At 41.4% G+C, this 25,381-nt stretch overlaps 1 protein-coding gene across 5 annotated transcripts in view; it reads right to left on the reverse strand.

Moving 5' to 3' along the window:
* Nucleotides 1-25,381, reverse strand: part of NAALADL2 (N-acetylated alpha-linked acidic dipeptidase like 2) — an 897,010-nt gene that overhangs the window by 359,710 nt on the left and 511,919 nt on the right. For all 5 annotated transcript variants that reach the window (XM_087725225.1, XM_087725222.1, XM_087725221.1 and 2 more), the window contains exon 3: nucleotides 12,531-12,801. In XM_087725225.1, coding sequence (XP_087581351.1) covers nucleotides 12,531-12,801 — 271 coding nt within the window. The remainder of the gene's footprint in view (nucleotides 1-12,530; nucleotides 12,802-25,381) is intronic.

The raw sequence follows: 25,381 nt of genomic DNA on the forward strand, positions 1-25,381 counted from the left end.
GTCAGCTGAAGTGGCCTGCAGTACTGCACCCTAACCACTGCACCACCTCGGCTCTGCAGCAATACCGCTTCATTGTTATCATTGCATTGTTACCTATCTGCAAGTTTATTTCTGTAAATGGAGATGTTCTTCCACTTAAACAGAGGACAATTCATAGCTCATCGATAAAACAGATGACACAGAACAGCATGTAAATTTCCCATCTCGTCTCTCTAAATCCCTCGGGATCCCACCCATGTAGTGTCAGAGGTTCTTCCCATTTATTAAGCATATATGTAGTCATAAATACACAGGCTTCATTTAGCCTGAGAAACATGACCATATATCATACATAAGAGTAGCTCTTAAAGTCCATTAGAGATAGGTGATATTTTACCACACTCTACAGGACAATATGGTAGGTGTTTCAGGACAATATGGTAGGTGTTTCACTAGTGGATAGAGACAATGTGTTGGAACAGCAATAAAAATTGCACTTAGATTTATAGACCACTTCATAGTGCTTTACAGCGCTCTCTAAATGGTTTAGAGAGTCAGCATATTGCCCACAACAATCTGGGTTCTCATTTTACCAACCTTGAAAGGCTGGAAGGATGACTCAACCTGAAGCTGGTGAGAATCCAACTGCTGGCAGTCGGCAGTCAGCATAATTAGCCTGTAATACAATATTCTAACAACTGCATCACTGTGGTTCCATTTATGGCAAGAATGCCTGCTACCTCCTACCCCGAGAGGGTGTTTTTCTTTACCCACTTGCTATCGCACAGGATTTTAGTGCTTGATATATAACTGTGTTTCAAAGGCTAGATGAGGGTTGTGCAAATTATTTTAATACGATGTTTTAATAATATTTGCTTAGTATGTTTCCTGTGAATAAGGGTGTTATTTCTGTTAATTATGTTTGCATTCACACTATGTTAATACACCTTACTTAGGCATACATGCATGCATACCAACTTCCAGACTATCCTGTTTTTAGGGTAAACAATCCAGGAAAGCAGACCAAAGAGCGAGTAAACTAAAGAAATGAACAGGGTGATAAGAAAGGTCAAAGGAAATATGGATAATTGTAGGTGCTTCTTTTTAAAAGAGAATATTATTGTGCCTTCAAGTCAGTGAAGTTTTCTTGGCAAGATTTCAGAAATGGTTTGACATTGTCTGCTTCCGAGGGCTGAGAGAAAGTGCCTAGGCCAAGATCACCTAGCTGGTTCTGTGATTAAGGTCGAACTAGACTTGCCAATCTCCCAGTTTCTAGCCCGACTGTTGCAGAAAATGACAGGCTTTAGACTTCTCCAGGATACAGGAAAAGTTTATTTGGCAGCCAGGTTCAGAAAGCGAGCCCATTGCAAGTTCTGAACAACCTTCATTATCGAAGCACGCATTCTTATACCTTCTCAAAGGCAGTGTAACACGGAAACACTTAACTCGTTTCTTAGTGGTTACCTTGAGGAGAAAACCTTATAAGGAGATGGGGTCTTACTTCTCCTTTTGTTTATGGAGTACGTGTCATTAACAAACTTTAATTGAACCTAGGACTTTTGACATAGGCTTTCAACATAGGCTTTTGACATAGAGATATCTTGTGGTCAAGCATTGGCTTCCTGTTTCTTTTGCAAGCTCCAACTCTGTCTATGTGGCTTTTAATATAGAAGTAAAGGTGCTCTAAGAGGCTGTCCAGCCTGACCCAGTAGGTTCCACACTTAATGTCCAAATCCCACTTTACGTCTGCTTTATGACGCCTTCATTACTACACCAAATTGGCTCTCAAATGTAGTATATATTAACATTATTCCAACGTCAGCATTATTATACAGTACTAAAATGTAGGGTAGTTAGGGGGCTCAATAGTAAAGATGCTGGGCTGGAAATTGGCAGCCCAGGTTTGAAGTGTCACATAACGGGGTGAGCTCCCATCCTGCCAACCTTGCAGTTCTAAAGCATACAAATATGAAAGCCTGCAGAGCTTCTCCGTCATCCAGGTCAATGTGCTTTTTCGGGAGACAACTGGACATACTTGTTTTTGCTTTGAAGATGTTTCGCTTCTCATCCAAGAAGCTTCTTCAACCTTTGGGATCATCAGGGCTAGTTAAGGATCTAACACAGGGGTGGGATCCTACTCTGACAGGATAGTGGGGAATAGAAGGATTTATATTCCTTGCAGACAGCTGGTCATCTGCATCCTTTTAGAGGGTCTTTGAAGCACTTGGAGGTATATATTTGTCCCCAGAATCATCTGAGCAGTGTTCCTGGTTCCTGTAGTCTGCAATTTTTTCCTCTGGAAATTGAGTCCTGCTCCCACACCATTCAAAGAGTGTTCACCCCAAATTATATAGCTAAAAGTCCAGTTGCCTCCTGAAAAAGGACCTTTGGGACATGCAAATAGGTATTACTTTGGTGGGAAGCTAACAGCACTGGCCACTGGCAATGTCTTCGGACACCGCTAGCTCCATAGCCTTAAAATGGAGATGAGCACAGCCCCCCTATAGTCAGCAGTAAAATCCCCAGGGACCCCCTTATACTAAAAGTTTCTCCATAACTTTCTGTTCTCAAACACCATCTTTGCTCACATTTATATATCACATTACTTTTCCACCCCAGTATTTCATCAGTGCAGTCCAACCGTGAATTTACCAGTCTTTTGCTTTCTCTCCATTGATTTACATTTCTTTCAAATATTTGTTTTGTGATTCCATCACTTTAAATAATCAAAGGCATTCAATTTACTTTTCCATACTGGATTGTTTGATTTTCTTTTCTTTCCACATTTATTCTTCACCCAGTCGCTTCTTGTTACATACACATGCTCCTTATGTACATCATACCTACTGCTTACATGTAACATGTAAGCTTACATGTAGCAACATATGCATACCCCATGTCTCTCTCCCTCTCTCTCTCTCTCACACACACACACACACACACACACACACACACACACACACACATATAAAAGGGGATGCATTGGCTCAGTGGCTAAGACGCTGAGCTTGTTGAACAGAAAGGTCAGCAGTTTGGCAGTTTGAATCCCTAGTACTGTGTAACGGAGTCAGCTCCCGTTATTTGTCCCAGCTTCTGCCAACCTAGCAGTTTGAAAGCACGTAAAAATGCAAATAGAAAAATAGGAATCATCTTTGGTGGGAAGGTAACAGCGTTCTGTGGCCCCCTCGCATTTAGTCACATGACCACGTAGCCATATGGCCACAGAGATGCCTTTGGACAGCATTGGCTCTTCAGCTTTGAAACGGAGATGAGCACTGCCCCCTAGAGTCAGGAATGACTAGCACATATGTGCGAGGGGAATCTTTACCTATACATATACATTGTAAGTGCAGTTTTCTTTCCCTTCATTTATAACTTGCATTTTCCCTATTAACACAACTCCTCTTTGATGCATTACTTTTCAGATCCATCGTCTTCATTACCCCATAGTAGCTACTTAATATTCTCCACAAATCATTTGGATTCTCAGGCAACAACACAGCATTATCTGCACACAAAAGTACATCTACATTCACATCCCCAAGCATCTTCTTTCTAACATTACCATATGCATTCTGTTCATTACGCTTGAGGGGACAAGGGAAGATTACTCGGGGTTGTGTTACACCTGGGGGAACTTCCTTCCTGCTCAGTTTCTGCTATGTGCATCTGAGCGATATGCTTGTGAAGACTACCTAGGTATTCTCCTGTGAAAATACATGGCAGATTGTCTGGTTCTCCCCATTTCAACCCTTTGGAAGACATGCACAAAGCTAAAAAGATTGTGGCTGTCATTTTGAAGGTGGAGTTCTCACAGCCATGGAGCATGCAAACCCCCGGGTACAACCTTCAGCTGTTTAGGTAACTGAAGCAATCTCACACATTCCCATGTGCTCCCAAAAATAAACAAAGCACAAAGGGAAATGCAATCAGGGCTTGAAAGAAACATTCCCAATCACATCTTCAGGAATCCTACTAGGATCTGACTTGCATGGGAAAATTATTCCATCCCATAAAATATTCCCAGGCACTGTTATTGCCATAGGAACCATAGGGATGAAAGTTGTTTTTTTTTTTAAAATTGATTTTCTGCTTTAATAAATTATGGCACATTTCGTAACTGTTTAGATTCACAATGCCTGGTAACATATGGAGACTTAATATGCAACTTCACGTGACTGTTAATGTAATTTGTCCAAGAATTCTTTTGTGAAAACGAGATCATTCCGATTGCATTATCTAATAGGCACATTTTCCTTAGTGGACTTTTACAGTGAAAAGTCTCTTCTAAGAAACAGTGGACCTTTGATTTAGGGGACTTTAATTTAGCAGACTTCAGTGCAGTGGGCAAAGTCCGCCTGTGTATTGTATGTTTCTGTACATTCAGATCTGAAAAATCCCATCTGCCATTTTACATATGCTAAAATATATAAAAGACTTATGAAAATGCTCTAGCATAAAACATACATATTCATGAAAGTCTATGAAATGGATATCTATCCATAACACAGACAGACAAACAGAGATATCTATCGACCTTCCAACTCTGCTATTGTATCTTTGTGTCTGTCTGTCTGTCTGTCTGTCTGTCTGTCTGTCTGTCTGTCTGTCTGTCTGTCTGTCTGTCTGTCTGCCTGCCTGCCTGCCTGCCTGCCTGCCTGCCTACCTACCTACCTACCTACCAACTTGCCTGCCTACCTACCTACCTACCTACCTACCTTTCTTCCTACCTACCTACCTACCTACCTACCTACCTACCTACCATCTATCTATGTTGCAGGAACTGGATATGTCTAGTTTAATGAAAAGAAGCATGGTAAAACATGATAGCAGTGTTCTAATATCTCAGGGGTTGCCACAAGAAGAAGAGGGAGTTAAGCTATTCTCCTTTGAAGGGTAGAATAAGAAGCAGGGGGTGGAAACTAATAAATGAGAGAAGTAACTTAGAACTAAGAGGAAATTTCTTGGCAGTTAAAACAATTAATCAGTGGAACAACTTGCCTCCAGAAGTTGTGAATGCTCCAACACTGGAAGTTTTTAAGAAGATGTGGGATAACCATTTGTCTGAAGTGGTGTAAAGTTTCCTGCCTAAGCAGGGGGTTGGACTAGAAGACCTCCAAGGTCCTTTGCAACTCTGTTATTCTATTCTATTCATATATGACACACTCACACATACATACAAACATGTTTATTAGAAATACACATAGAAAGATATCTAGCCATCCATAACATACCTGCCTTATCAAATATAAAAGAGAGAGAGAGAGAGACAGAGACAGAGACAGAGAGAGACAGAGAGAGAGAGAGAGAGACAGAGACAGAGAGACAGAGGGAGAGGAAGAGAGAGGGGGGGAGTAGGTGGGGGAGAAATATTATTCTGTAAATAATTGCTTACAGGCAATTGACATTTATTGGATGTGACTTTTTAATGCAGTTGTCTTTGCAGAAAAGCAATTAAAAACTGGGGGAAAGGGAAAGGCTATTGAAACAAAATAAGGTATTATTCCCATCTCTAGATGATACTCCGTGTTCTGGAAGTTCAAGGAAAGGAAATAACTCTCTTGGGAGTGAAATATTCATATATTCATATATTCCTGTAGAAAAAGGTAAACACTTTCAATGCCAAAAGTCATGGTTAAAAGCTACATGGGTTATATAGTGTCTCTGGATTCTGGGATTTTTAGGTTCACTCTCATTTAATCAGCAAGGAGAGTCCATATTATTTGAGCTGTGGTGGCGCAGTGGTTAGAACGCAGTACTGCAGGTTACTTCTGCTGACTGCCAGTTGTCTGCAATGTGGCAATTCGACTCTCACCAGGCTCAAGGTTGACTTAGCCTTCCATATTTCCGAGGTCAGTAAAATGCCCAAATTGTCGGGGATAATATGCTGACTCTGTAAACCACTTAGACAGGGCTGTAGAGCACTATAAAATGGTATATAAGTCTAAGTGCTATTGCTATTTCAGAGCCCAGACAGCACCTGCCCGCGAAGGTGAATTAAGATGTGGTCCCTATTAATCAAGGATCTCACTTTGTTATGTCCAGTTAGCCTTACAGGTTTGGAATTCAAATCTGATACCATCCATTTCAATCATCTCTGTTTTGAAAAACAACATTTAGGATCTCTATTAATCAATGAGGTGTAAAACAATCCAAATGTCAAATTCTGTTCATCCACATTCTGGAAAACCTCATGAGGGTGGCAGCATCGATGTACTCTTGGCTAAACTTGAAAAACTAAGTGTCATTCCTGGAAGCCATCTTTTGCATTGAGCCTTCAGTCCTGCCACATTCCATGATGTGGGAATATGGGAGGGGGGATTATATGGAGTATGGGAGATGTATAGTCATAACAACATTCATTTCTCAGAGAATCAAGGACATCTTGATCTACAACTGGAGGGCTGTGACTGGGAGGCATCTCCCGTTATGATGGTGCCTGATTGGGCGATATGATGGACTTGTGGGTGCTGGCTGGGGGCTTGGACTTTCTTTTCAGTGGGGAAAACCTGGAAGATTTCAGATTCGGGTTTTCCCAGATGTGCCAATATGACATCTCTAATAAAATGGAACATGCAACATTAGATGTTCACAAAGCCACCGGGAAGTAGATTCAATCCAAGCATTGACTTTACTTTACACTTTGGAAAAGATATGTAGAAAAATCTATCCTGTTCATCATGTTTTAAGTATCCCTCTGGTTGTTTCAAGAAATACAGCTAACCATGTTCTACATGTTCTCTATGAGCCAAGGTGGCGCAGTGGTTAAATGCAGCACTGCAGGCTACTGCTAGATCAGCAGGTCAGCGGTTCAAATCTCACCGGCTCAGGGTTGACTCAGCCTTCCATCCTTCCGAGGTGGGTAAAATGAGGACCCAGATTGTTGGGGGCAATATGCTGACTCTCTGTAAAACCGCTTAGAGAGGCCTGAAAGGCCTATGAAGCGGTATATAAGTCTACTGCTATTGCTATTGCTACTTTGTATTTAGATCATTAACTTTTCCCTCAATAATCTGTTCTATAGGATAAGGCTGTCTGAGCTCAATATAGTGATGGATAAATGAGGATGGAGACAGCCATGCTGACGGCTACCTTCAGCCATGAAATTTATTCAGGTGACTTTGCGACAGTCACTATCTTTCAGACCAGCCAATCTCCCAGGTTAATTGTAGGTGTGAATGGAAGTCTTGGTGCTCTATGAACTTGAGAAGGAAAGGTAGTCTATAACTGTAACAAGTAACATTTGCATGCAAAATGCAAATTCCAATCTTAATTGGTTTGTTTCATGCTGGACAAATTTAATTAGTAATAAACAAATCAGAATAGGAGGTAGTGATTAAAATTCAAATCAACATCACAATCTGGGATATTGTGTTAGACTATTAAGAATATTAGGGATGCAGTGGCTCAGTGGCTATGACGCTGAGCTTGTCGATCAGAAAGGTTGGCAGTTCGGCGGTTCGAATCCCAAGCGCCGTGTAACGGAGTGAGCTCCCGTTACTTCTCCCAGCTTCTGCCAACCTAGAAATTTGAAAGCACCTAAAAATGCAAAAAGAAAAATAGGAACCATCTTTGGTGGAAAGGTAACAGTGTTTCATGCGCCTTCAGCATTTAGTCATGCCGGCCACATAACCATATGGGGATGTCTTCAGACAGCACTGGCTCTTCGGCTTTGAAATGGAGATGAGCACTAGAGTCGGGAACAATTAGCACATATATGCGAGGGGAACCTTTACTTTTACCTTATTAAGTATAATGTATAGTCTCCCTATTAAAGGCTGCTACCATCATTTAGCAACAGCATATGTAGGCATCTGGATGAGTGGTGCAGCCTAGAGGTGGAGTTCTCACCTCCCAATCAGGAGGCTGTGAGTTCTATCCTAGGTAGCGGCAGATATTTTTCTCTCTCTGGGCACAATGAGTAATTATCTGCTGCGAACTCTGCATTGGCAACAGGAAGGGCATCTGGCCAGTAAACACTCAGCTCCATTCAGTTGCTCCGACACCACCCCAATGTAAGGGATTACTAGATCATTAAAAGAAAAAAAAATATCTGGAAGATACCATTCTGATTATGGCATCAGTTTCCATTAGTTGAGTCATAATGTTAATAAGTAAATTATGTACAGAAAATACTTTGCATAATTGAGATCTTGATACAGGTGAAATCACTTAGCCCCTTTGTATCCCATGGACATTCCTACAAATGGAGAAATATTTATAAAATTCAATACCCACCCTGTGTTTTAGAAGCATGGAGTTTATAGTCCTATATAGATATGTTCTTCCTCATGCCTGTATACTGTGATAAAAATACAGCATGATTTCATTCTATATGTGGGCACATACAAACCTAAGCTATATAAATAGCATATTCAGTAAGGGTATATTAGTCTGTTATCTTTGATGTGTAGAGAAGAGTGTCTGATTAGCACCTTCACTAAATGTAATGATTCATCTTCAATTTCCCATTAGAATAGTAAGACAAAAGAAGGGAAGAAGCAGAACTACTTTTTTTCTGAAGGTCTCTTTGGAAGTGAAAACAGTGGCTATTTTTCTTACCTTTTACCTTTAGGCATCTTCATATCATGCCAATCAAAGCCCCTGAAGCAATGGATGGAAATCCCAAAGGTGCTTTTTCAAGAGGCAACTGGACTTTCTGTTTTTTTTTTCTCTGAAGACATTTTGCTTCTCATCCAAGAAGGTCCTTCAGTTCTGCCTGGATGGTGGGCATTGGGAGGATTTAGACTTCTTGCAGACTGCTGGTCATTTGCATTCTTTTAGAGAGTCATTAAGGCACCTGGAGATGCATCTGTGTCCTCAGGGTCACCTGAGCAGTGCAAATGGGTGTGGAGCCTTCTTGGAACTGTTGAAAGGACTGTGTTGTAGACTGGAGATAGATGGTGTTGTATTCCTTCCCCTCTGTTGAGAAAGGGCTATCCAATTTTAACCTAGATGCCCCCTTTGACTCTTCTTTCAAACCAGTGGTCCTCTCTGTCCAAAATGTGGACCTTGCTGTCTTCAAAAGAGTAGCCTTTGTCTTTTAAATGCAGATGGATTGCTGAATTTAGACATGAGGGTGTTGAATATCCAGGATATTCTTAAAAGGCCAGCAACAGCCTATGCTGCGCCCTGATTGGCTGGGACACAGCATAGCCTGTTGCTAGCCAGTTACCAGCCCCTGATTGGTTATGTCAGATCTAACCCTGATTGGTTCTGACAGTTCTGACAGTTACTGTGTTAGTATAAATACCCTGGCGCGTTACCGGGCGTTTTGAATCGCTGTCATCTCTGTAATCAATAAACAACTTGTTCTTGCATCCATGGCTCCTGCGTCTTCCCTCAATACACTAAACTGGTGATGAGGATGGGATTTGCGATTCCCGCAGAGCCTAGGACAAAAGAACATGAGCCAGTCGCACCGCCTCTACACGGCTGCCACCGCTTCCTCCGAAGCCCTCGCCGCCTGCGCGCCGGCCCCCTTTGACTCTTCTTTCAAACCAGTGGTCCTCTCTGTCCAAAATGTGGACCTTGCTGTCTTCAAAAGAGTAGCCTTTGTCTTTTAAATGCAGATGGATTGCTGAATTTAGACATGAGGGGTTTGTTCTCCTACATTGTGCCATGCATAGGAGTATAAATCCTTCCATTCCCTACCAACCAGTCAGAGCTGAAGAAGCTCCTTGGAAGCTCCTGTTGCCTCTTGAAAAAGCACCTTTGGGACAATCATGACCTGGATGACTGAGAATCTCCACAGACAATGAATGGAAACTTATGAAGGAGAGAAACAACTAGAACTAAGGAGAAATTTCCTGGTAATTGCATTAACAGAGATATGCAATCAAGATCAAGTGAGATACTAAATACCACTCTATAAAGCCCTAGTAAGACCACACCTAGAGTACTGCATTCAGTTTTCATCACCACACTATAAAGACAAATTATGAGACTCAAGAAAAAGGGGCAGCGGAGAGAAACCAGGATGATTAGGGGACTGAAGACTAAAAGATATGAAGAACAGTTACAGGAACTGGGTATGGCTAGTTTAGTGAAGAAAAGGACCAAAGGAGACATGATAGCAGTCTTCCAATATTTGAGGGGCTGCCACAGAGAGGAAGGGGTCAAGCTATTTTCCAAGGAACCTGAAGGCCAGATAAGGAATAATGGATGGAAACTGACCAAGGAGAAATTCAACCTAGAAATAAAGGAGACATTTTCTAACATTGAGAACAATCAACCAATGGAACAGCTTGCCCTTGGAAGTTGTGGGAGTTTCATCACTTGAGATTTTCAAGAAGAAATTGGACTGCCATTTGTCAGAAATGGTATAGGGTCTCCTGTTTGAGCAGGGGGTTGGACTAGATGACCTATAAGGTCCCTTCCAACTCTGTTAATCAGTTAAAATTAATCAGTGAAACAACTTTCCTGCAGAAGTTATGGGTGCTCCAACACTGGAGGTTTTAAGAAGAGATTGGACATTTGTTTGAAATAGTATAGGATTTCCTGCTTGAGCAGGGGATTGAGCTAGAAGACCTCTAAGGTCTCTTCCAACTCCGTTATTTGTTGTTATTATTGTATAGAGACACTATCAATAGTTGGAAGCATAAACTAGGATAGCATGAAAATAACAAAATGTTGATTATGACATCCTGAAGTAAACCTGTAAGCAGTGTTTTGATATTGCAATGCACATTTTGTCACTTGTCTCTCTTCCCCACAGCATTATTATGATATGAGATGAATTTCTCCCCCCACATATTCACTATGACTCAAAGTGAAATGAGGGACAATGGGATTTCATTCCAGAATCGTGGACGCTAACATCATCGAGGTGATATGTAAAAATTGCAAATTGTATGCAATCAAGCTACAGTTTTCAAAAGGAAATCTTACTATTGGCATTAGCCTCCTCATCTTAAAGATATAAGTAGTTATGGCATCTTGTAGAAAGTTTGCACCATCACAGCATTGATTACATTAACCCAAATGGCAGAGATGCATAATTAGGTAAACTTAATAGGGCTTTGTCTCTAGCGAAAGCCTTAATTCTTTTTACATTTGCAGGTGGCTAAGTTTAATTATACAGTATGAACACCAGATGGATCTTCAGTTTCTGAGGCCTACATATATCCAGAGCAGGCACTGCTCAAAAGCAGGTGGGGATGCTTTTAAATTTATCTCCCCATATGCTCCTGTTCTAGGCACAAATATAGATCACAAATTCCTTTGGGTTTAGATTCTTCAACACCGATGCTCGGTTCTCACCTAAGACAAAATAAATGTTAAATACAAGTAGCCGGAAAGGTTGGGCATGTATAATCATGCAGCAGTTTCAGATGAAAAATTGCTCTGGGAGTTCTACTCTCTGTAGTTTGAGAACAAACAATAATAATAATAATAATAAGGATAGTTAAAAAGTGGGCTCTGATGACCAAACTAAAGGTAAAGATTCCCCCACTCATGCATGCTGTCGTTTTCAACTCTAGGGGGCGGTGCTCATCTCTGTTTCAAAGCTGAAGAGCCAGGGCTGTCCAAAGACATCTCCATGGTCATGTGGCTGGCATGACTAAACACCGAAGGCGCAGGGAACCCTGTTACCTTCACACCAAAGGTGGCCCCTATTTTTCTACTTGCATTTTTACATGCTTTTGAACTGCTAGGTTGGCAGAAGCTGGGACAAGTAACGGGAGCTCACTCCGTTACGTTAGGCTAGGGATTCAAACTGCTGAACTGCCGACCTTCTAATCGACAAGCTCAGTGTCACTGAGCCACCACGTCCCTGACCAAACTAGATAAGTATTAATATATAGATGTGGATTTCTTCTTTTTTTATTAAAACAACAACAACAAATGACTTCATAAATGAATTGTCTTACAATATTGACAATTGATCTATCCAAGCAATAAGTATATAAGGTTTATATGTTTTAATCCTCTCATCTTGTATTCATCCACATTACCTGAGGATATTTTTTTTTAGGCGAAAGGGTGAATTGTACTGCTTCTAATTAATAATCCCGTTAATATGTATCTCCTTATTAAGAGTGCATTCTACTCCATGTTGAGAAAAGTGATGCATTGAATCTGGCTGAAACCAGAGAGTGAGTGATTTTTTTAAAAAAATTCAAGAATACATAGATATATTTTCTTTGATGGACAATGCCTAATTTAAACAAGCAAAATAGTCATCGTCGTGAAAATATCCAGACCAGCTTTAATTTCTAATGTTGATTTTCCCCCTTGTGGAATACTTTGAAGCCATTACCACAGCAACTCCACTGCGCTGTTCAGTAGAAGTCATTTTAAGGCACAACAGGCTGTACCTTAACCTAAGACCTCCCCCTTGCGAGGGGTGTTATGGGTGTCTTACCTCCACAGTATTTGTTTCCAGAGAGTAAGTTATGTATCTGTGTACCAAGTTTGGTTGAAATTGCTTGAGGCCTTCCAGAGTTATGCTGGAACACACAAACACACATACACACAGATACACACACACACATACACACAAACATTTTTTAATCTATAGAGATAACACATACACATGATCATATTACCGTGAGAGTTCCTTTGGCAGAGTAAGCAGCATAGGAGTAGAGAAGGTCTTGACTGTGGTGAGTTTGGGTCTCCTTATTACATGGCAGTCCATTAGGATAATAACATTCTCCAGTGTTATTCAGAGTTACTGTATTTGGAGAAGAACCTGGCAGGTCAAGCAAGACAGTATAATTGATGAGCTGGACATCTTCAAGACCAAAGGATGTCCACTGACCCAGGAGTTTTCTTGCAACATCTCTATCTTCTTTTCCATTCTGTTGTATCAAATCTCTGCAAGAAGCAATATCAAATACTATTAAGTGTAGGTATTAGCTTTTCCAATAAAAATTAAGCTTTTGATTATATATATAGGTAACTTGGAATCTATTTTTTGTTTATAAAACAAAGAAAGACAGGAAATGTTGCTCTGGGAATATCTACTTAATGAGTATTCTTATTGTATTAAGTCATTGTTTACTTAAGCAAGATGGGGAAATAAACCACAATTATCTGAGTTTGCACAATAGCATGTTAAAACCATGATTTAAAAACTACATTAGGTGGTTTCAACCAGTAAATTAACTAACTTTTGACTGGTGTGCCGAACTGGGAAACACCACCTCTGTCTGGCCCTGCCCCGCCCACTCACTCACCCTGCCTGCCCGCCGCTCACACTCCTCTCCCACCTGCTCGCCCTCCACTCACTGCTCGTCCCGCCCCATCCATCCCATAAGTTGACTTTGCTACACAACCCAGTCACCTTTATGCCTTTCCTGCTCTGCTCAGCTCATGAAAGGTAAGCATGCTGCGGCCGCCCGGCCGCCCTTCACTGTGGTTTGGGGCCCAGGGCCTAGGGCTGTGCCATTCCCTGCAGCCCTGGAGCCTCTGCCCACTCGCTTTTTGCCTTGTCCAGGTCAGGGAACACGCCATACCCCAGCTCCGTATCTGTATCTGTATCTGTATCTGTATCTGTATCTGTATCTGTATCTGTATCTGTATCTGTATCTGTATCTGTATCTGTATCTGTATCTGTATCTGTATCTGTATCTGTATCTGTATCTGTATCTGTATCTATCTATCTATCTATCTATCTATCTCTCTCTCTCTCTCTCTCTCTATCTATCTATCTATCTATCTATCTATCTATCTATCTATCTATCTCTCTATCTCTCTATCTCTCTATCTCTCTATCTCTCTATCTCTCTATCTCTCTCTCTATCTCTCTATCTCTCTATCTCTCTATCTCTCTATCTGTATCTGTATCTGTATCTGTCTATCTATCAATCTATCATCTATCTATCTTTGCCTGAGCTTGATTTCTCCACTAAAGGTACTATAAACTTTGTAATCCTTTTATTTCTATACCACACTTAACATGTTGTTAAGAAATATGCAAAGCCATAGTAGAAACATTGTCACAATCAGAGGAGGATTTGTTTTCCCATATGTCTCTATTGTCAATTGTCATTAATATGTCAATCCAGGAATGGCACAATAAGTGCCTGTTCTCACTGGAGGTCATCCGCCTCCCATTTCAATTCCTGATCTCTCTTTTTTTAAAGGTTGCTTTTCCTTTTTGTACACATTTAATTAAAAGTTTTACAAAGAAGTTTAAAAAGTAACACAAACTAATAAAGAGGAGAAAAAAAAGGGGGGGGGAAAGGGAAAATAAAGTGCAAAAGAGAAAGAGAAATAGGGGGGGGGAAAGGTTTCTAATTTCCTTTGCAGCAAATACAGGTATGAATTCATAGCTATCTTTTACTCTATGATTACAAAAAAGACTCTTTTTGTCTGGTATTTCATATTTTTGGAAAATGGCCTCTCCCGGGCTCCAGAAGCCGGAAACGGGGCCATTTGTTGACTTCTGGAATTTCCAATAGGCCTGTTTTTTGCCCTCCAAGAGCCTCTGTGCAGATTCTATACTTACCTGGCTTGATGAATGGGATGTGTGGAAACTCCGGGGAGGGGAGGGGCAAGATGGGCGGGTCCAGCTGGTCCTTACAACAACTCGTTCAGTGAACTGGATGTAAAATTAGCATCGAACCAGCCCAAACCGGATGAATCCCACCCCCGTTCTGGAGGCCTTCAACATCTGCTGGAGAGGTTTTCTATAACGTCATATTGGACACTGATCGGTCTTTATGGGCTGGGCCCTAGAGGGAAGGATTTGAGGTGACTTCCAACGTGTAATTGTTGTGTGGACTATCTTGCTTTGCTTTTGCTGCCCTCAGTTCATTCTTAGTGAAAGTACCTTTTCTCTAAATCTATGGAGTTTGGGGGTGGGTGGGTGTTCTTTCCTAAGATGTGGATCAGTGGTGGGATTCAAATAATTTACCAACCGGTTCTCTGTCCTAATGACCAGGTGGGTAGGCGGGGCTTAGTGGTCATGTGACCGTGTGGGCGTGGCCAACTCAACATTACTCAGGTCGATGGGCACTTTGCCTTAGCTGTTACAATGTAATAACGGTTAACCGGAGAGGCAGTTTCTGTAAACAGGGGAATAAAGATTAAGCTAGAAACGACACCAGAATGTTTCCTTCCTGCCTTCCTGACAGGATTAACCCTGTAAAGCAGGAAAAAAAAAGATTTCTTCCAACAACTGGTTCTCTGAACCTCTTAGAAAGTTAAGGACCGGTTCTCCCGGATAGGTGCAAACTGGCTGAATCCCACCACTGATGTGGATGGAGGCAGACCTGATACTTAGTTTTCTGTGAAGGTGCTGTGCTTCTTCAGAGTCCTCATGTCAGCTGGACAGTACAGAATGATGAAATAAAGGTTAAATGTCAAGCTTAGAGGAGCCACAAATCTGGTCACATTGGACTTTGCATTTGTCTCCTGGTGCCCATTTAATTGAAAAACAGAGATTATTTTCAGACAAATTAGCAAGACATTCATCACCTCTGATCTATTCTAACACCAAACACTTTTCAAGAGTAGTAGGCTTACGCTAAGGGCTTGTGAGCTCTTTTGAAGAGGAATAATAGCCAAAGGTCAGCTCTTTGGACTTAATCTTTTCCACTTTATCTCCAATAAGTCTTCAAACAGTCTGCACAAAATAGACAAGTTAATCCAATCACTAGTACATTACAAGCCAGTGATTTCATCGGCTCTGCCCTTTAATGCAATGACATGAACTTGGACAGTCCCAATACGTGCCAAGTCATTTGATTAACAGAGATTCTCCAGGAGTATCCACATTTCCCATCAGTATTGGGAGCATTAATAGACTAAATAATGAAAGAAAAGCCCTCCCATTGCAAACAAGATCAAGGTACTTCCCCATCATAAGCACATCCTTCATTGCAGGGGGGTTATTTTAAATGAAGATTACAATCATAGAACCGTTCTTTTCATTGCAAAATTGAAATATGCTCTCTACTCAATAATTAAATGAAAACGGTTTCAAAAGTTTGGTGACAATACACTTGATTTTTTGAGGGGGAAGCATTGCGTTCCTTGTTTACTTCATATTTTATTTTCAGAATATTAAAATACAGTTCTTAAGCTTTTTTAAAGCCCATCAGCAGATATGAAGTGTTTTTAATTAGTCTTGGGGATAATGCAATCTTGAAAAAAAAATGCTAGTAAAATTTCTAGCAAGATTAGGTCAGTGAACTTAAGTTATACCTCAATATGAAACATATCAGATTAGTCTACCTGGAGTTTCTTCCAAACAACTGTAGGTTAATACCCTATAATTCAGTGGTGAAATTCAATTTTTTACTACCGGTTCGGTGGGCGTGGCTTGGTGGGCGTGACAGGGGAAGGATACTGCAAAATCTTCATTCTTACCCCATTCCAGGAGAAGGGTACTGCAAAATCTCCATTCCCACCCCACTCTGGGGCCAGCAAGAGGTGGTATTTGCTGGTTCTCCGAACTACTCAAAATTTCCACTACCGGTTCTCCAGAACCTGTCAGAACCTACTGAATTTCTCCCTGGCTGTAATTCATAAAATTTCTAAAAACCTCCCAACTCTAGAGCAGAGTTTTCTTGAAAGTTAAAATTTTTGTTAGGTCCTTCAATCCTTAATCCAACAAAAATAAGATTTAACTAGGTCCTTTAGGAAGCACCAAAGTCACAATTTGTTCCAATCTTTTTGATGGTGATTGCTGAGCTTCCCAACTGCATAGACGTATCTTTGCTTTCTCGCTACTTATGAGTGAATGTAAACCTTATTCATCCTTGTTTAATTTGACTTTTGTTACAGAGTTTGGGCAATTCTTCAGATCTGATAGGCTAGTGGGGAATGAAAGGACATTCCTTGTAGACAGCTGGTCATTTATAGGACACAGATAAACCTCCAAGTGCTTCAATGACCATCTAAAAGGATCAAATGACCAGCTGTCTGCAAGGAATATCCTTTCATTCCCCACTATCTTGCCAGAGCTGAAGAAGCTTCTTGGATGAGAAGCAAAATATTTTTTAAAAACCCAAGAAAGTCCAGTTGCCTCCAGTAAAACACCTTCAGGATAACCATGACCTGGATGACTGAGAATCTCTACAGATTTTCCAATTCTGTTATTCTAACTGTCTGATGGTCTATCTGTTAAACTATTGGAGGATGTTAATAGTTTTTCATAATGTTTTTAAGTGTGATAAATAACTATGTAGTGATAATAGCTAGATAGCTAGAAAGAGAGATGGAGAGAGAGTGTGATGGATAGATAGACAAACAAACAGACGGACAGACATCTATCTAGGGAGAAGTAAAAGCTCTTCTCTATTAACTCTAAATAAATAAATCACATACAAAGTTATAATCCTTTATGTATGTCAGGACATTTTAGGATGGTAAAGTGACCATCATCATTTTAAAAGACTATACATGGAACCAAGTGCCTTGTACAGATTACAGATTAACAGAGTTAAAAGGGACCTTGTAAAGTCATCTAGTCTACACCCCCCCCCCGCCAAAGCAGGAGACATCTGACAAATGGCAATCCAAACTCTTCTTGAAAGCCTCCAGTGATGAAGCTCCCACAACTTCTGAAGGCAACTTCTGTTCCATTAATTGGAACAGTCCTTTATATGTGTCTGGCTGTCTCTTAACCATATAAGGAAAAAACCATATTAAAGCAATGACAAGTCTTTTGCTAGAAATTGTGCTTGGCATGTTTATAAATAGCGCAACCATCCCTATGCTGGTATCTCCTGCTGTGGAAGAGATCCAATCAATCACAGTTGGATATTTTTTTTCTCTTTACCTGTTGGCCTTATTTCCTCATTGGCCATGGAATAGCAATTCTACAAACAAGCCTACATAAACGGAATGATTCTTCCTCAATCTTCTGCTCCAATGCCGTGGCCTGTACATTCACGTATAAGATGCTTTTGTAAGATAAGGACGTTAGAAAACCATTGGTTCAATCTATCCAGAGATATACCACAAGGTATCATTGTTCACAATTTATACTATAAAGCTCCCGCAATCTGACGGCAATTGTGTGAGTCAGAAAAGAAGCTGCAAAAGTTCCTGAAGGGGAGAAAGCAATTTGTCTATACAGCTCATCAGTTCACAACAATCATAATGCTAGTATTTCTTGTCAGCACAGCAGTGTGACAATCCCTAAGGGTGGAAGGCCAGCACCTGTCTCTATAGAAAAATGAACCCTTATAGAAACCAGCATTTTGATATAGAATAGGCCTGAATGGAAAGTCTGATATGGATCAATCAGCATGGCAGGTAAAGGATGCAGGCTGATTATTGGCACAGACTTTGAACAAATCCTGTCAGTTTCACTTTTGTGGAACTTCTAACGTATGCACGTTTGCTACAATATACACACTCAGTGTGGTATTTATTTCTTTTTGTCCACAGATGTGAGAAATTGTTGGAAGAAATGTCCATTTGGGTTCATCTGCAAGTGGGGAAAAAGACACTGGATTCATGGAGACTGCTTGGAAGGATGGTTTTAATGGTGGGCAGGATCACATGTTTGAGGTCCTGGGCACAAAGGCACATGGGTGAGAGAGAGATATAGATTTACACCCTCTGTTGGGTTTTGAATTTGAGCTTGAATTCTGATTGGTTGTCAGACTCTCATAGGGCCATGTAGGGGCCATGTAGGCTGCCCTGAGTCCCAAGCTTGGTTGACTCTTGCTGGGTGATAATCAGAGATGGTATTCAGCAGGTTTTGACCAGTTCTGGAGAACTGGTAGCACAAATTTTGAGTTCGAAGATCCAGTAAAAACCACCTCTGACTCCCCCCACCCCCAATCTATTATCTGCCTTCCGAGTCCCAGCTGATCAGGAGGAAATGGGGATTTTGCAATAACCTTTCCCTGGAGTGGGGAGGGAATGGGGATTTTTACAGTATCCTTCTCCTGCCACGCCCACCAAGCCAGGTCCTCCAACCATGCCGTGCCCACCAAGCCACACCCACAGAACTGGCAATAAAAAAAAAATTTGAATCCCACCACTGGTGATGATGTAATGAAAAGGCTTTGGGATTCCTATTATGGCTCTGCCTGAAGGAGGTAGATCTTTGTTATGTAGAATAGACTGGCCCAGGCCTTAATGGCCCATTGACAAAGGTGGGGAGGGGCTGAGTTTCTGCCTCCCTTTTAGGGTGAATATTCTGCCCTTTTAATACTTCCTAAAACATCTCCTAGGAGAGGGGTGGGTGCTAACTTCCTACATTAGGAAAGCAAATTTTCAATCACAAAGGATTATCTTGCACTATTATTTCATAAAAGAGTCAAATCACATATGGCAAATAGAAGCAGCTCTTGTTGTCCAATTTGGAAAGACTTAGCTCTAACAAACAACACCCTCACCTGTGGTATAACTCACAGGTCAAAGGATTGCTCAGAACTAAATTGTAGACTGTGCCGGAATGTGAGTTAGCAATCATTTTGGGGTGTCAGTGCTGCAGACTAAGGGAAGGATCTTTTTTGGAGTGGAGGATACATGGCACGCAACAGGAAACTTTCTTGATGAGGGTCAATGAACCCAAAAGAACCATTTCTCTGTGAATGGACATACTCCATTCCCAAAGGATCTGTTCCAATCTGAACAGGAAATTAAATGATATGATGGGAAGCTCAACTCTACACACAACTTTTAATAACAGTAGGGACAGGAGCAGTGTGAATCTTCTCGGATTGTGCAAAACGTCATTAGCCACATCTAAAAGAGTCCTTGTTTTGACTTTTAGACAAACGTATACAATGGTTCTTACATTTTGAAGGAGTTTTATCTTCCTACCCCAGAACTTCAACTTCCAAAAGTCTCAGCAATGGCCATATTGCCTACAGCTGTGATGGTGAACTTACGGCACGCGGGCCACATGTGGAGACCTCTCTGCCGGCATGTAAGCCATCGCCCAGCTCAGCTCCACCGTCCATGCACGTACCTCCCACTGGCCAGCTGATTTGCAGGTCTCTGCTGCACATGCGGGAAACGTGCCCGCATGCTGGAGGGCGGAGGGACGTGATTGCACAGGGTTCAAGGCTAGAATATGGGGAGGGCATTTTTGGTCTCAGGAGGCTTCAGGGAGGCCTGCTAGACCCCAAACAGGCCACTGGGGGGTGTTCTGCACCCATGCATGGGGGGAGCATGGGGTGTTGCTCACAGATGAGCAGGGGGCAGGGCCCTCAGGGGCAGGATGTCGCACACACATAGCATTATGGGTGTGGGCACATGTGGGCACACTGTCACACACGCACACCCACTTTCGGCACACAAGGACAAAAAGGTTAGCCATCACTGGCCTATAGAATTGGAAAAATCCAGATAAGTACCTTTTCCTCCACATATAGCAGGAACTCCCAACTCTTTGGTGCCCTCTCCTGGTCATCTGGATTTTGCACACCACATCTATAAGCTATAAATAAGTTTTCTCCTCCATCTTAGAAAAGCTGCAGAAATCAACCCCTCCAAATTTTTAATACAAAGTGACAAATCTAATCAGTAGATTAGAATAGAGCTGTGCATTCTATTTCACAATTCTTGGACCGTTGGAAGAAAATATATTTGGAAATATATACTTTGAAAGAAAATTGCATTCAGAAATAGATACTTCAGCATAATTGCATATGAATATGAGATATAACTAACCAACCAACTGCTTGGGCAGCTTTTAAAATGCACAAATTGATCAGAAATTGATTTATGGGGAAAACATGCAAAGGTGACACGCTCTAAAAACGAGACTTTTCTTATTCTTAGTTGAACCTACATTGAAAGCTAATTTGTGCATGTTAGTTTGAATATACAGCCCCTCCACTGGATGAAATGAAGAAACATTTAATAACTAGAATAACTGCAATCATTTGGATGGGATGAATCACACATCTAAGAACACTATTTACATATTTCACCTGCGTGAACTGACAATTGTGCAATAGACATATGCGCACTGACAAAATAGCGCCAATTAAAACGCAATGTCGAAATCACACCGACAAATTCGTGACGATAAAATCGCGATGGCAAAAGCGCGATGACAAGCACAATAACATCAAAAAAAAATTTAGAGTTAGGGTTAGGGTTAGGTTTAGAGTTAGGGTTATAACGTACGTATACGTGTCCCATTATGTAAAGGCCCAGCACACTCACTGGGCTGTCTATAGTTTGTTGATGACGCGATTTGTCATCGCGCATTTGTCGGCACGCTATTGTCAAAAATCAATTAGCGATTTTGACGGCGCTCATTTGTCCATCACGGTTTTGTCGGCGTGCATATGTCTATCGTGCATTTGTCGGTGAACCTTTCATCTGAATGTTACTTCTGGAAATCCTTGTGGCTGAGTGGATGGGTAGAGTGGATGACATTGACACTTCATCATAGTCATTTGATTTATAATATACCAGAGGTGGTATTCAGCCAGTTTTGACAGGTTCTAGAGAACCGGTAGCAGAAATTTTGAGTAGTTCGGAGAACTGGCAAATAGGCTGGCCCCGCCCCTGCTGCCTCCCAGCCTCCCAGCTGATCTTCTGTTGTTGCTCTGAACAGGAGAACGGAGCTGGAAAGCAGGTTAGTGGGGTGGGGAGGGAATGGGGATTTTGCACTAACCTTGCCCCAGGACTGGGGAGGGAATGGGGATTTTGCAATATCCTTCCCCTGCCATGCCCACAAAGCCACACCACGCCCACCAAGCCACTGATAGTATTTTTTTTTTGAATCCCACTACTGATTATAACTGATTCCCACCTAATAGCAATGTGATACGTGAATTCACTGTACCTTAGCACTGTACCTTAGAACCCTGTAAGTCTACTGCTCTGAAAATATATTTAATCGCATGGATTTCTGTCTGAGAGGCGCAGGGAAAGACCTTGGTGAAAACATTTGCAACCAACCACGGAGCAATTGTTTTCCTATAAAGGAGCCTTATGGGCAGAAATTCCATCACAAGCTGTCATCCTGGGGTGAAATACACACGTGTGCTTGTGTGCCTGCTTTTCAAATATTACTTGTCTTTGTGTTTTAATTCCCTCCCTGCTTTTCCATCGGGCCCACAACTTAAATTGGTGTTTTCCATTTACCTCTTTCCCAAAGTCTAATTGCTGGAGAAATAACAGTAGGGAATTAGCACGCATATGTGTTGTAAACGAACTGATCTTTATTTAAGTAGGGTGGGGGAGTGACAGCATGCCGGTCCAGAAAGAAAGAATGCAAATATCTTCAGCATTCATTCCTATCATGTCAAAGCCTCTAGCACGAGAAAAGGATGGCACCTTTTTCTTTCTGATTTCTTGCTTTTCCCCCCACCATTTCTTCCTCGTGCATTTTTGTTTCAGGCAAAAGATACACAAGACAGATGATAAGCAATATCTTAACTCTCCTCCAACACAAAAAAAAAGTACACTGCCCGATCCATCAAAAGCCAGTAACTGACATTTGAACAACGCACTGCAATTAATCCACAGAATTGCCATTTAGAAACATAAATCTTTATCAGTGAATAGCCCCATGCAAATGCATTATTTCTCCATCCAGACAGATCTCAGAATCTACAATGGCAGAAATCTATAAGGACTTTTAATCTAAATACAGTTACTTGGATTTCTGAATGTTTTGCTTTTAATATCAGCCAGTTTGGGCGCTTTATCATTCATGTGGTTCTAAGCACACTATAGTCAGCTCAACTGTACTAGATTCAATAAAAGACCAAGATTATTTTACAATGAATAACTGTTCTGTTTCTAAAAGTAGGACAGAACTTGTCATGCCCCAGCATATAACTTTTATATACTGTTGTTGCTCTCTACCCCCAACTAGTGGCCAGAGAGACAAATACCAAGTATATTGTTTGAAGCTGATCTCACCCCTTTACCCCTCAGCCCATACTCTCAAAACAAGTGCATGCTTGGAAAACAGACTCCATTCCCTTTAGCATTTGGAGAAGGCAGAAGGACAAAGAAGAATCCATCTTAATCTGTGGCAAATGGTCATCCAAGAACAAACCCACATCCCACACACAGAGCATCGCTGGTGAGATTAAAATTGCTTGTATTTATTCATTGTTATGTTCAGCAATAGCAATAGCAATAGCAATAGCAGTAGACTTATATACCGCTTCATAGGCCTTTCAGGCCTCTCTAAGCGGTTTACAGAGAGTCAGCATATTGCCCCCAACAATCTGGGTCCTCATTTTACCCACCTCGGAAGGATGGAAGGCTGAGTCAACCCTGAGCCGGTGAGATTTGAACCGCTGACCTGCTGATCTAGCAGTAGCCTGCAGTGCTGCATTTAACCACTGCGCCACCTTGGCTCATCAGCAGTAATTGAATACTGTCTATCTTGTATTTGGTTCTCATTGTATGTTTCCCTATTTCCCCCAGATTCACCATATCCTGTTCTTTCAATAAAGCATTCAAATCTACATACACAGTCTGTTTTATTGGAGGAGAGGTGGGTTTAGCTACATGTTGAGCTGCACACAGGCTAACGTGCAGTGAGGACAGAACAGAACTATACAATTTTCTCCATTGAGCATCAAAATGCCCTGGGAAAGCTGATCCTTGGGATGGAAGAGCCACCGCTGGTAGCAAAGCCCCACCCTAGCTCTGAGGATAAAAGGCAGGGGCCGCAGATGAATAAGTGTTGCAGACAACTATTCATCTCCCTGGCAGACAAACTGGTTAGCCTGCTGTGTGAGAGAGAGACTTTTGCTGGGGCTGCTGGCGCTCCTATTAAAGGAATCATTGATTTAACTACAGAGGGTTTGTCATGTTTGACAGCCAGATCAGAACAGATAGTCACTAAGCAACCAATAATAAGCCAAGGACTACTTGTGTTTTAAGAGCCGAGGTGGCGCAGTGGTTAAATGCAGCACTGCAGGCCACTTCAGCTGACTGTTATCTGCAGTTCGGCGGTTCAAATCTCACCGGCTCAAGGTTGACTCAGCCTTCCATCCTTCCAAGGTGGGTAAAATGAGGACCCGGATTGTTGTTGGGGGGCAATATGCTGACTCTGTAAACCGCTTAGAGAGGGCTGAAAGCCCTATGAAGCGGTATATAAGTCTAACTGCTATTGCTATTGCTATTAATAAACTCAACTCAAGTCAACTCAAGTCAACTCAAGTCAACTCAAGTCAACTCAAGTCAACTCAAGTCAACTCAAGTCAACTCAAGTCAACTCAAGTCAACTCAAGTCAACTCAAGTCAACTCAAGTCAACTCAAGTCAATTCAGTTCAAGTCAAGTCAGTTCAAGTCAAGTCAGTTCAAGTCAAGTCAACTCGTAAACTATATAGAGATCCAGTTTGGTGTAGTTTTTAAGGCACCAGGCTAGAAACCAGGAGACCATGAGTTGTAGTTTTGCCCTAGGCAGAAAGACAGCTAGGTGACCTTGGGCCAATCACTTTCATTCAGCCCTAGGAATGAAGTAAGGGCAAACCACTTCCAAAAATTGCTTGCTAATAAAACTTCAGGAACTAATCCAGGCAGTCAGTAGGAAGCTATACTAAATTGAAAGCAGAGGGAAAATTACAAACCCTAAACCCTGTCAATAATACATTTCTTAGTTGATTTACTTCAGGTACCTCTTCCCATGATATAACAGCAACTGTTCGCTCAAACTCATGGCCACAAGAAATCACAATTTCACTTAGTTCAGCACATTCATACTCACAGTCAATAATTGCACCTGAGATCTGTTCACCATTATCTGTTTTCTGAATCTCAGCACATTGCTAAATGTGCACTTTAAAGTACTGTTTCTTGGTCAATAATCGATGTTTAAGAACTAGTAATGACAATTTCCACCTTAGGTTTGACCAACTCACAGTGACAGAGTTGGGAGATAGGATCTAAACTGGCAAACAGTCTGTGGCCAGTAAATGCAGAGAGTGGAAGGAAGATACTGGAGGATGTTGATGGTTCACAAAGAACAGTTTAAGAATTGTTTGTTTATAACATTGATCTGACTTGACATCTAAAGTTGTCCACATGGGATGGCCCTGGGCATGGCACAGAGGCAACACAGGTAGCTCACTGTTCAAACCACCCCTTTATTCTCCAAATTGCCCCAAATGCTCCCATATTTCTGGCAAGTCCCAGAGCAAAGTGAAGACACACACAGACACAAGATAAGAAGAACAGTCTTGGTCCCTTCAAATGTTCAGTTTCCATTATTTCATGGAAGGTTTAATTATTTGATTTTGGACATTACAGGCTGCAAAATCAGGTACATGCTGAACTACATCAGAGCAAAAACATTATAAAAAAGTCTGACTTACAGGAGAATTCCTGTCTGTCTGTCTGTCTGTCTGTCTGTCTGTCTGTCTGTCTGTCTGTCTGTCTGTCTGTCTGTCTGTCTGTCTGTCTATCTATCTATCTATCTATCTATCTCTATTCATTTTCTATCTATCTTGAACATACCTACATTAAATAACTTCCCCTTTTCTCTCATTCTCTCTATCT

This window comes from Thamnophis sirtalis, unplaced genomic scaffold (assembly GCF_051295495.1).
Source record: "Thamnophis sirtalis isolate CommonGarterSnake01/CBP01778 unplaced genomic scaffold, rThaSir2_p1.2 scaffold_11, whole genome shotgun sequence".
Lineage (NCBI taxonomy): Eukaryota > Metazoa > Chordata > Lepidosauria > Squamata > Natricidae > Thamnophis > Thamnophis sirtalis.